The 14,941-nt window shown below is 37.9% G+C and overlaps 3 protein-coding genes across 4 annotated transcripts; all 3 read right to left on the bottom strand.

The window, feature by feature from the left end:
* Positions 1–117: 117 nt before the first annotated feature.
* ftr67 (finTRIM family, member 67) lies at positions 118–6,371 on the bottom strand. The gene is made up of 7 exons (XM_020635174.3): positions 5,687–6,371; positions 4,557–4,652; positions 2,593–2,826; positions 2,333–2,492; positions 2,146–2,247; positions 1,347–1,445; positions 118–632 (listed from the first exon to the last, which is right to left on the bottom strand). Exons 1-7 carry the CDS (start codon positions 6,272–6,274, stop codon positions 565–567), a joined length of 1,347 nt encoding a protein of 448 aa, XP_020490830.1. The 5' UTR covers positions 6,275–6,371; the 3' UTR covers positions 118–564.
* Positions 6,372–7,492: 1,121 nt separating this feature from the next.
* LOC109985015 (protein THEM6) lies at positions 7,493–10,965 on the bottom strand. The gene is made up of 3 exons (XM_020635225.3): positions 10,842–10,965; positions 9,121–9,625; positions 7,493–8,800 (listed from the first exon to the last, which is right to left on the bottom strand). Exons 2-3 carry the CDS (start codon positions 9,619–9,621, stop codon positions 8,693–8,695), a joined length of 609 nt encoding a protein of 202 aa, XP_020490881.1. The 5' UTR covers positions 9,622–9,625; positions 10,842–10,965; the 3' UTR covers positions 7,493–8,692.
* A 617-nt stretch (positions 10,966–11,582) lies between these two features.
* LOC109985039 (protein THEM6) lies at positions 11,583–14,355 on the bottom strand. Of its 2 annotated transcripts, none has more exons than XM_020635265.3 (3): positions 14,237–14,355; positions 12,015–12,522; positions 11,583–11,921 (listed from the first exon to the last, which is right to left on the bottom strand). In XM_020635265.3, exons 2-3 carry the CDS (start codon positions 12,516–12,518, stop codon positions 11,814–11,816), a joined length of 612 nt encoding a protein of 203 aa, XP_020490921.1. In that variant the 5' UTR covers positions 12,519–12,522; positions 14,237–14,355; the 3' UTR covers positions 11,583–11,813. The 2 variants fall into 2 exon arrangements, with proteins under 2 accessions (XP_020490921.1, XP_065810308.1); XM_065954236.1 differs by having other exon boundaries at positions 12,015–12,518.
* Positions 14,356–14,941: the final 586 nt, after the last annotated feature.

Below are 14,941 nucleotides of genomic sequence, written 5' to 3'. Positions count from 1 at the left end.
GAAGAGGTGCAAACAAGCCCCTATTGATACACCTCTCCTAAGTATACATACCAGTATTTATTCATAGTACAATGAAATATGAACCAACCCTCATGCACATAAACTCCACGACTGAGAAACATTTGATTTCTTTTTTATGTCTGCATTTCACAAATCACAATATATTAGCACACATCTGTTCAGCAAATTGTTCTGTAGGTTTGGTTAAAAATGATATGACAAGACTTTTTAAAAAGAACTAAAACAATACAAAACTTCAAGGCAAGGTCCTTCAAAATATTGGAATAAGATGTGTAGAGTCCTGCTTTGAGCTGCTTAATACTTTAAGTTGATGTACTGTTAATGGGATCTGCAGTGGCTCTTACAAATGCCTCATCACTTGTCCATCTGCACCATTGTGCAAGCAAAGAGGATAGCCGAAAACAAAGCATTTGAATTAATAGCAAAAGGTGAATTAAAAAATTAACTACTCCTCAGTGTTCAGTTCTCTGAGAGGAAAAGCTGCAGACAGCACGGCGCTATAAAGACATTCAGCTTGTGTTGATGTTGATGTCCACTAAATGTCTATTTCCTCCTGGGGTGAGCACGTCTCTGCATGTGTCTCTGTCTGGCCCCTGTAGAGAACTTTGAGCCTGGGGAACAGAAAAAATGAATTATTACAGCCCTGATGCAGCAATAAAAGGTCAAAGATTAATAGATGTTTTAAACAACCATCATTTATCTGATGGGACTCAGGCAGACATCATGTTCATGGGGGGGAGGTGTATCAACTTTATTCACTGGGAATATATATATTCAATTTAATAACATTTTGTCCAGTCCTTCAGACTAGCTGTTTGCTGTTATAAACAGTTGACTGAATTCCTTCTTTGCTTTCTTGCACATAACTCAGGTGATTCCCTCGTTTCTTTGGAGGACAGGCGTTAAAAAATAATGAAATCATTCTTTGGCTTTGAATATTGTGGGAAACAACTGGGAAACTGTAACTTCACAACTCAAATAAATCTTTAAAACAAGTCTAGTTATTTTTAATGCAGAAATGTAACACTTTGTTTCTGTAATAATATGTAACATGTTTGTTTGTTGTGGGTTTGTAGTGCTTTGACCACAGTCCTAAAGGGATGCTGTTCCTTTTAGACGCCACCAGATGTCACTGTGTTTGTAATGTCTTTAGCCCCGCAACTTGAAATCTTCCCATCACTGTCATCTCAAACAACAGATCAATACTAGAACCATTTAAGTAGTTGCAATGTTGTGGGTTTCTCTAAAATATCAGTTAGTGTGTTACCACAGATACCTGCAGACGGTTTCCTGCAGACATACATTTATTTAGTAAATTCATTTACCAAACGGTGAGAAGTTGAAGGTGGGCGCAGAGGGTCCTGGGTTGAGTAAAGGGTTGAAAAGGTTGACGGGACTTTGGTCTAAGCCAGTTGGAGGGATCACTGGAAACACAAAGACAACAAACACAGTTACTGCAGAGTCTCTGCGCTCCAGAAACTGCAGCACTGTCACATCTCCACTTGTGCACAATCAGCAGGCTTCACTAAAAACAAACAAGTTGACACAGGTGTTTGTGCTGCGTGGGAATGTGGACTGATGGGAGTCAAAAGCAATCAAACGAATAATGTGATAGACTTTCTACAATGTCACATAATAGACAATAAAAATAGAATAAACTTCAATGTTAACCAGCACACATGAAGAGGCCTGCACATTTTTAAAAAGAGTGTATTAAGTAGTGAGAACAGGTTTGTCCATATCATAGATGAATCCTTAAACACAGCCTGGAAACAGGCGGTCAGCAGAAAATGGATAGATAAATAAAGAGACATGGATTCAATGATTCAAATGATAAGTTTAAGGTATTTCATAATAGGTCAGATTTCTGTACCTGTACCACAGACCTTCCCTTCAGGCTTAGCGATAGACACGTACAACATTTTAGCTGAACATCTAAAATACAATGTCAATCTAAACAGTATACTTAAATGTCCTGTTTGATTAAACAGATATCAATTCTTTCTATTATTCTTTTATTTACTTAAACAGTGACAAAGACTGTATTTAAAGCTGTCATTTTGTGAGTGTCTCATCCACTTGTTTTTATCAAAGTTGAGCACAAACAGGTTTTTATAAACTCACCTTCTGTTGCTTCCATTTGTACAGATAATGCACCGTCAGTGGGCTGTGTTGTGTCGAGCTGCACAGCAGGACTCTGAGGACCTACTATTACTACATCTCTCACTACAAAAGACACAAACACAGAGTCACATGAACAAGAGTTGACAGTACAGCCAGAATAAAACATGATATTAACATTTGTACGTACCTCTCTCGTAGATGCTCACAAATCCTCCCTGGCAGACCTCCTGCAGCAGCCCTTTAAAGTCCGACACAGCTGTCATGACCGGGCCGAAGGTGAGGCCGGGGTCAACGCTGACTGAAGGAAGAGCTGACAGCATAGGTGGAGCAAGGAGAGACTGACAACTCTGGAGGGAAAAACACAGTGACCAAGAGTTTTAAATGTTTATGGTGATACTTCCCTCGAGGGGGAACAAAAAAAAAACAACAATCTGAGGGGGTTATTACCTGGAGGAAATGGATTTGGTCATCACTGTGGGAAAGTTTGTCCAGTTCTGCCTTGTTCTTCTTCAGCTCAGCAATCTCCTTCTGGATCTTCTCCAGCAGCTGCTCAGCTTGACTGACAGCCGTCTTCTCCTGGGCTTTGATCAGCTCTCTCACCTCGAACCGCTTCAGCTCAATCGAGCGGATCAGTTCGGTGAAGACGGCATCGCTCTCCTCTGATGCTGCCCGGGCGGAACGCTGTAGGGAGACACAAAGAAGCAAATAGCGGGGGACCGTATGGGTGATTAAATGGTTTATTATCAACTATGATGTACAGTGAAATAAGAGAGACCCTAGTAAGTCTCGAAAGACTCTTTGGCTGGTCCAGAATACTGCAGCTTGTGTACTGGACTAGATCTAGGAGACAGATCACATTACTCCTCTATCGGCTTCTCTGCACTGACTCCCTATAAAATAGATTTTAAAATCCTTTTTCTCACTTACAAAGCTCTAGCTGGCTAGGCGCCTTCTTATCTTTAAGAGCTAATAGCACCGTACTACCCTTTGAGAACATTACGCTCCCAGAGTGCAGGCCTGCTCGTGGTACCTACAGTCTCTAAATGTACTATGGGAGGTAAAGCCTTCAGTTATCAGACCCCTCTCCTCTGGAATCATCTACTAGTCAGGGTCCGGGAGGCAGACACCCTCTGTACTTTGAAGAGTAGGCTTAAAACTTTTATTTTTCTATAAAGCTTATAGTTAGGGCTGGCTCAGGTATGGACCGCCTCTGAGTTATGCTGCTATAGTCTTAGCCAGGTCCCCCAGCAGTCTAAGGGTGCATTTGAATTGTTCCTCCTATCTCCTTTCAGTATCCACTTTCCTTAACCCCGGATACCGAACCGCGCATCTGACTGTTCACGAACATTAATGATGACAGAAAAGGGAGATCATAAGTTACCATTTGCAATAATATGCCTTGAACAACTTTCAATCTTTAACCCATAGGCGAACTATGAACATTATGCTGATGTTGTAAAACGATCAAAGTGAGTTTAACTTTTATTGCAGCCTGTGCTCAGTTTGCATTCGTTATTTATCCACTTTGAGTGTTCTGGCAGCCGTAAGCAATATCATAAATAACGTTAAACTTTCCTTCAGTCACAGATGCTGAAACCCTTGCCTTGATTAAGGTTCTTGGGATATTATGCAAAGCTATATAATCAGATTATAATCACCATAAAAAAACATCACCCTGTCTTTCAGGTGAAAAGGGATCAGAGACATTTTGAGCCAGATGATGTTTTATTCAACATATTTCATTCAATTCAGAATGTTTTATGCATTTCTTCAGTTGTACATTCTTGTCTTGCATAAATGAAACAATTAATTTCATATTTATTTTGATGTTGATTTATGAGTGGACAGGAAGGTGATGGTTTCACTTTTGTTACTTATTCTATATTGCTTTTATTTCAATCCCAACCTTGTGGTGATTAGGATTATTTCACCGGTAGGAAGGCACAGGGGAAAGTGTTTTAGATGCGTTTTTTGTAGTCCATTTTTTGAGTGTAACATTGTAGTTTCACCACGGCAGACCCACGTCATTAACCTCCGCAACGAGATCGCCTTTCCCTAAATCCTTTATGAATTCTCCTAACATCTTTCCCTAACCTCATGACATTTTCCCCCGGGGTTAAGGTAAAGTGGATAGTGAAAGGAGATAGGAGGGACAATTCGAACGCACCCTAAGCCTACATGTAAGTTGCACTTACAGGGTGGCCCCTGTGCTCCCTTGTCTGTTAGGTTTCATGTTGGATCTTTGTGAATAATATAACAAACAGTAAGGTCTTTTGCCTGCTCTGTGTCTTGGGATAACACTTGTTATGAATTGGCACTATACAAATAAAAACTGATTGATTGAGTGATTGACTTAGGGTATAGATCTGTTGTATTTATGTATCACACCGTAGTGGGTGTTTTGTACTTACAATGAGGGAGAATATGGCTTGTCTCAGGTCCTGTGCCTCCTTTTCCCTTTGATGAATTTTCAGCTGAGAGTTCTGCTTCATGTCATCAAGCTGTTTCTGAGGGATCACATCATAAGAAGGTCAATTACAGTCACTTAAATCACATCATAGGGATCTGAGAATCTGACAGAAACTAAAGGGTATTTCTAGAAGCCAGTGAACTCACACACCTTGAACTAAGCCTTATTTCAGAATGTGCAGTAATGAAAATGTTTGCGGGCTCTGTGTATATACCTATGACTTCATGCTACTAATAATGACCTTTACATCTTTATTTACTGATCTAGTTTTTTAAATTCTAAGTTCAAACAGTCTTGTGAGTGTTGCTTTCACTGTGTCTGTGTCTGCACTATGTGTATATCTCCCATAGAGCCTAGAGAACAAGACTTTGTGTTATGCTTGACTTGTGTAATAACAGATATTACATTTATAAAAATGTAAATACCTAGACTTGAGTATTGTTCAAGACCAAAGTTCCAAAACGATACCAGTTTGGTTAAAAAAAAAACATATACATAATAGTGTAATAACAATGATCGCTGCTCTTTTGCCAGCTTTAATTCACACTACAGTTTTAGTTAGCATCAGGCTGTTCTTGTTACATTATAATTTACCTGACATCAAGCTATCAGACTGGGGAGTTGACCAGCACAGTCATGATAACCCTTACTATTGTTTAGGCAGTACTGGAGGCCGGTTTCAATGGTGGCAACAGAACAACTTTAAGAAAGCTAAATTTACCAGAGTTAAAAGGGACACATTGTCAGTACTTTCCTTTACCAACCACAAGTCAAAACTGACTTAATTAAATCAAGGAGATAGATACATCAGACACATGTGATCTGTCATCTTAATACAAAATGCATTTTGTAAGCACTTCATGGGATCATTTTTAAATCATATATTTTCCATGTAACTGTGTGAAACAAAAAATACTTAGTCTCTGAAATGTAGTGGAAGAAGGATAGAGTTAGAGCACGGAAAGAGTCAAGAAGTACCACAGAGTTGTATTGAGTGTTGAGTAAAACTGATAGCTGTGTGGTGCCTTTGATCAGCAGCCTGGTTTTGAAGGTATCAGATGATGTGATTACCTGTCTCTGTTGTATCTCAGTCTCAGCCAGCACTGTGTCATGTCCTCTGTGCTCGTCCGTCAGACACAGGTAACATATGCACTGTTTGTCTGTGCGACAGTAAACCTCTAGTAGTTTGTCGTGTCGGGCACAAATGGTCTCCTGGAGTCTTTTGGAGGCCGACACCAGCTTGTGTTTCTTGAAAGCAGCAGACTCGTAATGGGGCTGGAGGTGGACGTCGCAGTAGGAGGCCAGACACACCAGACAGGACTTCACAGCTTTGTTTTTCCTCCCGGTGCACACGTCGCACTCCACGTCGTCCGCCTCGGCAAAGCTTTGGCTGACGGCCTCTTGTAGTCCAGTCTTTTTGAACTTATCCACCACGTCGGCCAGCATAGTGTTCCTAGCGAGCAGCGGCCTCGGGTTAAAGTTCTGCCTGCACTGTGGGCAGACGAAGATCCCCAAGTAGTCATCCTGGTCCCAGTAGTTCCGAATACAGCCCGAGCAGTAACTGTGTCCGCATGGGATGGTCACTGGGTCCTTCAGCACGTCCAGACATATCGAGCAGTTAAACTGGTCCTTGTCCAGAACCAGTCCGGCATGAGCCATGGTCGAAAAGGGACAAAGAAAAACGACCGAAAACACAGGAATGCTATTGACAGACAGCTGCTGTTTTGTTTACGGGAAGTAAAGTGTGGGGGCGTGGTCAGTGACGCGTCACCGGAAACGCTGGCAGGGGTTTAATTTTTAAAACACTACATTTCAGAATAAAGTGTCTAAAGATAGATAATCTCCAGAATGACAAAAAAAAAAAAAAATGTAGGCCTTATATTTTATCTATTAATAGTGGAAATGTCCTTTGTAACATAATTACAGTGGGGAATTAATGAATATGAGTGAATATTTTTTTTATTTTGGGCAATTCTTTAAAGAATAACAAAACAATGGCGTGAATATTCCACTTACAGGTTCAAAATAACATCACTGCACAGAGGTAAACCGGTCATTTAAACAGTAATACTCCTGTCAGCCATGGTTGTAGATTTAATGATCTCCACACCAAAGTAGCTGATCAAGGTACTGCTAATCATACTCTTTGTTAGATACATTTTATAAAACGATGATATTCTATTCACTAATACTCTTTAAGTGTGCACACTGTTTTTGTAGCTGTCAGATACATTTCCTCTGTAAGATAGTAAAGTAGAACTTAGAAAGCAAGGTAAAAGTACAAACCTTAAGATAATGCAAAGTCCCCAATTAAAGAAAAGGGGGACAAGTCTATACACTTTACCCAATTCCACAACAGTTTGACCAAATTTTGTTTGGCAGACTAACTTTTGGTTCAAACCTTGAAGGCCATCATTCAACTTTTTGTAGCATGAGTGTGGCTTATTAATGTGCAGGCTTTTTATTGCTGCTGTTGTTTAACTGCACCTATGTGAGTAATGTATATCCACGCTCCTTTCAAACCTCTAATTTCAACAATTATATATATATATATATATATATATATATATATAGGTACAGGATATGGCATAGTAAGCACAACTGAGTTCTAGTTTGAAGAACATTGAGAAACAAAGAAAATGTCACTCTTACACTAATTAAGTATTAGTTTGTTTTTTGATCTCTTTCAGCGGTTTGTTGAGAGTAAACATGTCTCAGTTTGTAGAGGGATGTTAACATACTTAACAAAAAAATAAATATCCTGCAGCATCAGTGAGCTGTGGATACAAATATTGGTCATCAGGCCTACAAACTACAGTTCATTAGTAGCTGAGGTTAACACTTAAAAACAAGCACTTAAAAAAACCCATTGATGAGTCACAGTTTTAAATACATTTTTAATTTAAAATGCTTTTAAATAATTAACAGACACAATAAATATTATTTGGTACATTAACCCTTTTCAATAAAACATAAATAAGTTAAGTGTAAAATAAAAGGACAGCAGCTGTCAGTAAACAAAAATAACTGAACAGGATGTTTTTATAAGTGCCATTCAAAACATAAATAACAGGCAAGACATACCGGTACATGTTTTAGGAATTGATTTCTTTCCATCTTCATTCAGAACAATACATTACTTTGGTCACAACCTAATGCTTTTGAAGCATTAAAGGGAAGCTTCTAGATCTAAAAAGGCTCTCTCAATAAATAATTCCAGCATAAGCGTTTATTGTGCGTTGAAGGTCCAAAATAGTAGCCAGCAAACCTCTTATGATCATTTTCCTGTCATGTCAGGAATCAAGGACTTTCTCTACTATTTACACCCAATTCCAATCAAGAAGCCTCCCCTTTAACTGCATCTATCATAAAGTCAGTAAAAGAACAATACTGAACTGATAAATAATCCCTTTAATTCAAATATTCCCATTTAGATTGTTGACAGGAATTCATTGTGTGTACTTAGTTGGGCTGCTTTTGTGCGGAATGCGATTGGTATATTAAAACAAAAGTCAGTACATGTCCATGGTTTTCATTCAGGTATTGCGTTGCGCCTTCTATTTTTCCATAGAAAGTTATAATTCTTTGAAATTGGAATCTACGGCTAATAAAAGGTAAACAGGCACAAAAATATACCTCTGTTTTAAAACATGCATCGATGTCAGTGGAAGGTTAAGTTCTGCTCTACATGCTAGTCTAAAGTTAGAAGATTTTGCTAAATGAGAATGAAAGCCGGTCTATTCACAGTCAACTGCCAAATAAGCTTCACGGATAAAACTACAGTATCGCTCGCTTGTTTCAGTGAAAACAACTTTCAAAATGATCCCAGTGCATTCATATGGAGCGTTTTAAAACATGGAATAAATTCAAGTTCAAGTTTTTTTATATTCAGCTGTCCTAAGTTCAGTATTTCTGTTCACGTCATACAAAAATACACAGCAGGTAAAACTGAGATAAATGGAATCTGGTAAGTCAACTAAACACTCTCTACGATGTTTTAACTGTTCGTGTGGGTGTATGTATTTCATATGTGTACGTGCAATTCAAAAGATATGGGTCTACACTCATGGTGCGGCTTCACTTGTTCTTCTCTTCCAGTCCGCTCTCGGCTCTCAGAGCCTGGCTGCTGGCTGAGATGTAGTTGATCCAGTGTTTCAGGTCCTCAGGAAGCTTAGGGCACTCGATCTGCACACAAACACAAATTCAGAATAGGGTTTAGTAGAATAAAGCCAATACAATATGATACAATTCTGATCATCAATTAAGAGTGATTTTAAAGTAAAGGGTAGAAAAGGACTATGAGACAGCTTAAGTATTGGATGCTTTTCTAGACCTCATGAATATTTTGATTTTAGACTTTGCATTGTAACTGACATAACTTAAGACTTAAGTTTAGTTTGATTGATATTTTCTCACTACTTCATAAAATAATCAGGGTAAAACGTAATTTAAATCAATTTTGCTTACTATGGTTAATACATGCTTTTTGTCTTATTCTTACTCACCTTCCTTTTGCAGATATACTCGATGATGATCTCTGGGCTGGAGCGAACCACATTCTGCCTGCAGAGCATAACCGCAGAGACAAAACCATCTCTCTTGGACACAAAGCGCTGCTCCAAATAAAATGCTTTCTCGTCCCATCCCAGTATTTTGGTCCGGATCTCAAAAGCCTCTCGGAAAGCCAGGGAGCGCCGGTATCGTATAGTGGAGGCCCCAACCACCATTTTGGCCCCCAGTTTGCGTGAGGCCATGAACAGCCCGTTGCGCATGTAATGGTGGAAGCGTGCAAAGTCACACTCCCTAAGATATCGGGAGTTGTTCATGTGGCCCATATAGTCCAAATCATGTGGGAGGACCATTCCTTCAATGCTTTGCTCAGCTAGAATGTCCCATATTCTGGGTTGGAACCATGCCTCTACAAAGACATGGACACCACGCAGGAAGTACCACACATCCAGACTGCAGAAGAGCAGGAGGAGGGCACCCAGGACCAGCAGCAGCATCTCTCTGAAACAACAGTCCCAGTGTAAGTGATAAAAAGCCATCCTCATCCAATTGATTTCAAAGTCAATTTTATTGTCAATTTCAAAATACGCCAGACATACAGTGGAATCGAAATTGCGTTTGTCTCTGTCCCACGGTCCAATACAACCAAAATAAGGTAAAATAAGATAAGGTAAAATAGATAAAATAAAATAAGATAAAATAAGATAAGGTAAAATAGATAAAATAAAATAAGGTAAAATAAGATAAAATAAGATAAGGTAAAATAGATAAAATAAAATAAGGTAAAATAAGATAAGGTAAAATAGATAAAATAAAATAAGGTAAAATAAGATAAGGTAAAATAGATAAAATAAAATAAGGTAAAATAAGATAAAATAAGATAAGGTAAAATAGATAAAATAAAATAAGGTAAAATAAGATAAAATAAAATAAGATAAAATAAGATAAGGTAAAATAGATAAAATAAAATAAGGTAAAATAAGATAAAATAAGATAAGGTAAAATAGATAAAATAAAATAAGGTAAAATAAGATAAAATAAAATAAGATAAAATAAGATAAGGTAAAATAGATAAAATAAAATAAGGTAAAATAAGATAAGGTAAAATAGATAAAATAAAATAAGATAAAATAAGATAAGGTAAAATAGATAAAATAAAATTAGGTAAAATAAGGTAAAATAAAATAAAGTAAAATAAGGTAATAAATAATTTAGGTGTAAATAAAATACTACACAATACAAATAGCAATATCATGTGACTTTAAGAGCAGAATCGATGACATCCTACACCTAAGTCATTTTAGACATGTGCTTGTATAGAGTTTTCTAAATTAATCTCAACACAGTATAAAATAAAATGCTACTTTGACCTCTTCAATGTCAGTGTAGGTTTATAGAAAAACAAGAGAACAGTGTTTATTCGCTCGCTGTCATTGTATTTAATTTACACATACGGAAGTCCTATATTCATTTATTTCAACCTTGAGTTAATCAGGAAGCGAAACGCTGCAGCATTCAAATGAACGCGGCGCAACTGCTGTGACAGCCAAAATCTGTTAGCTTAGCTGCTAGCTGCCAGCAGCTGGTGGCCTTGGCAGAATTGAAACCATTGTCTTTAAAGGCAAAGTCGTTACTTTAAGTTTTCGCATATTCTAAAATTGTATTATATCATAAATACTGTAGCGTTATTCATTATGTATATGCCTGTAAAACTTACTGTGCGTCCAGAAGATAGCGCTACCATGAGATGCGCTATAACTTGAAGAAACCGGTAGAATGAATGAGTGTGACTTCCGGGTTTGTGACGACATGTGAATTTTCTCTTTCTTCTTCTCTTGAGGTTTAACGGCATTGGGCGCTGCTGTGTTATCTGCTAGCGCCACATGGTGGACTCAGTTCAGCCCTACAGTCACTTGAGTCCTCTTTTCTCACAGTGAATACTTTATTTGAAAATTCAATGCAAATGTCTTCGCATGATCACAGCACTGCGACCAAGCTTCTCCACGATCCCTCATATCCATTTACTTATAGTTTCAAAAATGTAATTTCTCACAGCTGAATATAAATTTTCTTACTGGCGGCATTGTCTTCATGGGCCATGAATTCTTAGTCAACAATTGATGTATAATTGATGCACTGAAAGTTTTTTGTTAATGCACATATTCTTGATAAGCCAGCCTTGTGTAAAAGGCAGTTTTAATGTAGTTAATGAAAAAACTTAAGTACTCAGATAAATTCAGATTAAACAATGTTTAAAATATATATATATTTTTAGGGAAAAAGCTGTACAGACAATGGATGGTTGTTATTAAAGACTAATATTCATTTTCTGGATGTGTTCATGTGTTTTTCTGTTTTCTTTGGACGATTGTGTTTGATGCAACAATTCCACTTTTTAGCCAGTAATAAAAAGTCCCTTTAAACGTTTGGTGAGGGAATAAAAGTGCACCAATACGACTTCAAAACGGATGTGTTTTATTGCTTTCATAGCACAAGAGGACACACCTTACACATTCATATTACTTTCCTAAAGGAGGAAGTTATCTTCAAAATCTTGTTCCAGTGTTGACACAGGTGAGTGTTATGTTGTGTCTTGTTATCAGAGGTATAGGCACGAGTGTGTTCAAGTCGAGTAATCAAGAACAGAAGACATACATAAGTTAGTCTCAACAGTTGCCCATGCAACACCTCATTTGTCCTTCTCCTCCAGCCCGCTCTCTGCCCTGAGAGCCTGGCTGCTGGCGGAGATGAAGTTAACCCAGTGTTGAAGATCCTCTGGAAACTCAGGACACTCCACCTGTTAGGACCACAGAATAAACGTATCATCCTAAAGCACTTTGTAATTTACACTTTGCGGTAAAACCTGTATGAATTTAAGCACATTTCTTACCTTTCGCTTACAGAGGTGCTGCATGATCTTGTCCGGGCTGCTGCGTATGATGCTCTGCTTACAGTACATGACGGCACACACCAACCCGTCTTTTGTCGACACAAATCTCTGCTCCAGGAAAAAGGCTTTGTCATCCCAAGTGACGATGCGACTCCGCAGCTCGTAGCCCTCCCCTATATACAGAGCTCTGCGGTAACGAATGGTGGTGGCCCCAACGACCATTGAAGCTCGCAGTGCTCGCAGGGCCTTGAACACACCGTTACGTGTGTAGAGAGAGAAGCGGGCAAAGTCACACTCCCGGAGGTAGCGAGCATTGTTCATGTGACACATGTCGATGTCATGTGTAGTGACCCGGCCTGTGAGGGTCTGCTCTGCTGTGATGTCCCGGATTGGAGGCTGGAACCAGGCCCGCAGAATCACAGCGGCTGCCCGCAAGAAGTACCACACATCCAGACAGCAGAAGAGAGCCAGCAAGGCGGCGAGCACCCACAGCACCCACCACATCTCCCTATAGAGCAAATGTACAATACAGAAGCACAGGAAGGGGTTACTATTACGTGCAGAACAAAAAGACACTTTTATTTTAATTATGTAACAAAATTAGGGAATAGACTTACATTCATGAATGTCAAAGAATAACTTGTTTGATAATAAACAAAGTCTACTTTTCCTGGAAAGTCTCATAGAATGAGGGACAATAATTATTCAAAAATGTGTGTTAAATAATAAAATATGCAGGAAAAAAATAAATTTTATTTTGACTTAATTTGCAGTTTCCAAAGTTGCATTTTTAAAAACATTCAGATGTGTTTAGAATCAAAACTGAATTCAATAAAGTCTCAAAAATAAAAAATAATTACAGTTCATTATTAAATAATTGTAAGGCCAATGATTGCAGCTTCATCTTTCAACAAATGTAGAAGATTAAATCATTCAACCACCAAAACCTGCACTATCTGTAATTCAACAGGTTTAATCCTAACACTGTTTCTCTCACATACATAAATATGTTGACCTGAAACTTAGAGGTTATTCTTCCATTATCTCTTAAAGATAAAGACAGCAGACCTACTGTGATTCAATGTAAGAATTTTAAAAAGGGTTTTGGTGTTACAACTCTCAGGATGGCTGTGCACTGATTTACGAAACATGAGGGTGTAAACAGGCTCTGCAGGAAATGCAGGTTACCTCTCCAAAAAACTGCATGTCGCAAGTTGAATAGTGTGCAGCAGAGGTGAGGTGAAAGAAGCATTCAGATCCTTTCCTGAACTAAAAACATAAACATTATAGGTCTACTGTTAAAACATTGTGTTTAAAGATCTAAATTGAAAATGTTATTCAGGTTAACGTAAAAGGGCGAGATGCAGAAGAAATAGAAAAATAATGTTCCTGTATTGTGGACTGATGAGGAGCTAAGTTTGTGCAACCTTTTCTGTGACTACAACCTGATTTATCTGCTGCTTAATAGACGGATTGTTTAGTCTGTAAAAAGAAATGATAACAAATCTTGACATGACTACCTACACACCCTGAAGATACTAACACGATTTCACAAGTTTGTCCAACCAATCGTAACATGAAGTGAGTGAATGTACTTTAGAAATTCCTCAAATTGCTGTCAAACGAGTTGCCAAATAAGCATGTCAAGCAACCAATATATTAATCAGCTCATGTTTTAGAAGCAAATCAAATATTTTGTAACCAGAAAGTAGTACCATCGAATAATAAAAGAAAATAAGAAAAGTCATAAGAGTCCCCTAAACTCCATGCAGAAGACGTAAAAAGTGTCAAAAAAGACCATATTCAAGTAGAGCAGTAAATTACACTTGCATTACTTCAGTGAATTACATTTTCAAGCTTATTTAAAGCAAGTTTAATGATGAGAAAATGTAAAACTATAAAAAATCCCAATGCTTTTAAACTGTTCCCAAAGCCATGCAAACGCTGGAATTGTTTAAAAAGACTTTTTTTTTTTTTTAACTGTATGTAATTTCATACACTTAAATTAAAGGTAATGAGACACACTGTGATATGAAATGTAAGCTAACGTAATCATTACCTGTGGTAACTCTGCAGTAAAAAAAAATACCTGTTGAGGTAACTGTGGGTGACGTATACTGTGCTCGCGGGTTTGAGTTTAACTTCACGTGCAGCGGTGAAAATATGAAAAGGTTAAAAACATATCACTTTGAAATTACCGGCTAAAATTCACAAACACTCACCTGCCTTCTAAATCCTCGTGTTTCCTCTTGAATTTACCCAAACCTCACCCGACCAGGCACTAGACCCATTTACTACCAGCGAGTAGAGCACGCGTAATTAATATCGATATAACACTTCCGGACGAAGCCTTCAGAATAAAAGCACAAGTGAGTGTGCTTTTGGTCGATACATTACTGACACGCAAGTTGTCAAATGAAAACAAAGCGTAATATATTGCAAATTCATACTTTAGAGTTATATTAAGGCATATAATGATTTCAAATTATTATTCCTTTCAAGAATGTTGTGACAAGATTCATTCACTTCCTCTTTTTTTGTGTACACCGGGTCATTATATGGAAAGGCAAGAGGATCAAAACTAATCACAACTTACCTGTCGTTTATTGGTCACCTGTGGGGCGCCATCATAGACTGTATAAAGATTAGGGCTAGGGTAAATTAGACATAGGGTTAGACTGTAAATATTATTTATTGTATTTACTATAAATATTATTTACAGTCTATTGGCACCACTTGTAATTCTTTTAGGTCACTAAACTCTCATAATATAGCCTATGGAAAGCCAAGGTTTGCATTAATTAAGCGCCATCAAAGGTGTATTGAGCTCTAAAAAAACAAAATAAAAATGTTTTAAATGTAAAAAGTTGGTAGTGCTTTGATATACCCGTTGTGTTGTGTAATGCACACAGCCTTTTAATTATAGC

The sequence above is a fragment of the Labrus bergylta genome, chromosome 4, assembly GCF_963930695.1.
Source record: "Labrus bergylta chromosome 4, fLabBer1.1, whole genome shotgun sequence".
Lineage (NCBI taxonomy): Eukaryota > Metazoa > Chordata > Actinopteri > Labriformes > Labridae > Labrus > Labrus bergylta.
Note: the sequence above shows the minus strand (reverse complement) of the source record. Positions and strands in the feature narration are given on the sequence as shown.

What these genes read in the sequence shown, in the direction of transcription:
- ftr67 (XM_020635174.3), bottom strand. Translation starts at nt 6,274, where the DNA reads ATGGCTCATGCCGGACTGGTTCTGGACAAGGACCAGTTTAACTGCTCG. An exon ending in AAGCCATATTCTCCCTCATT is followed by an intron (nt 2,827 to 4,556) that starts GTAAGTACAAAA and finishes GTCTCCCTACAG; the next exon opens with CGTTCCGCCCGGGCAGCATC. An exon ending in TGTGAGCATCTACGAGAGAG is followed by an intron (nt 2,248 to 2,332) that starts GTACGTACAAAT and finishes TGTCTTTTGTAG; the next exon opens with TGAGAGATGTAGTAATAGTA.
- LOC109985015 (XM_020635225.3), bottom strand. Translation starts at nt 9,621, where the DNA reads ATGCTGCTGCTGGTCCTGGGTGCCCTCCTCCTGCTCTTCTGCAGTCTG. An exon ending in AGTATATCTGCAAAAGGAAG is followed by an intron (nt 8,801 to 9,120) that starts GTGAGTAAGAAT and finishes GTTTGTGTGCAG; the next exon opens with ATCGAGTGCCCTAAGCTTCC.
- LOC109985039 (XM_020635265.3), bottom strand. Translation starts at nt 12,518, where the DNA reads ATGTGGTGGGTGCTGTGGGTGCTCGCCGCCTTGCTGGCTCTCTTCTGC. An exon ending in AGCACCTCTGTAAGCGAAAG is followed by an intron (nt 11,922 to 12,014) that starts GTAAGAAATGTG and finishes TGGTCCTAACAG; the next exon opens with GTGGAGTGTCCTGAGTTTCC.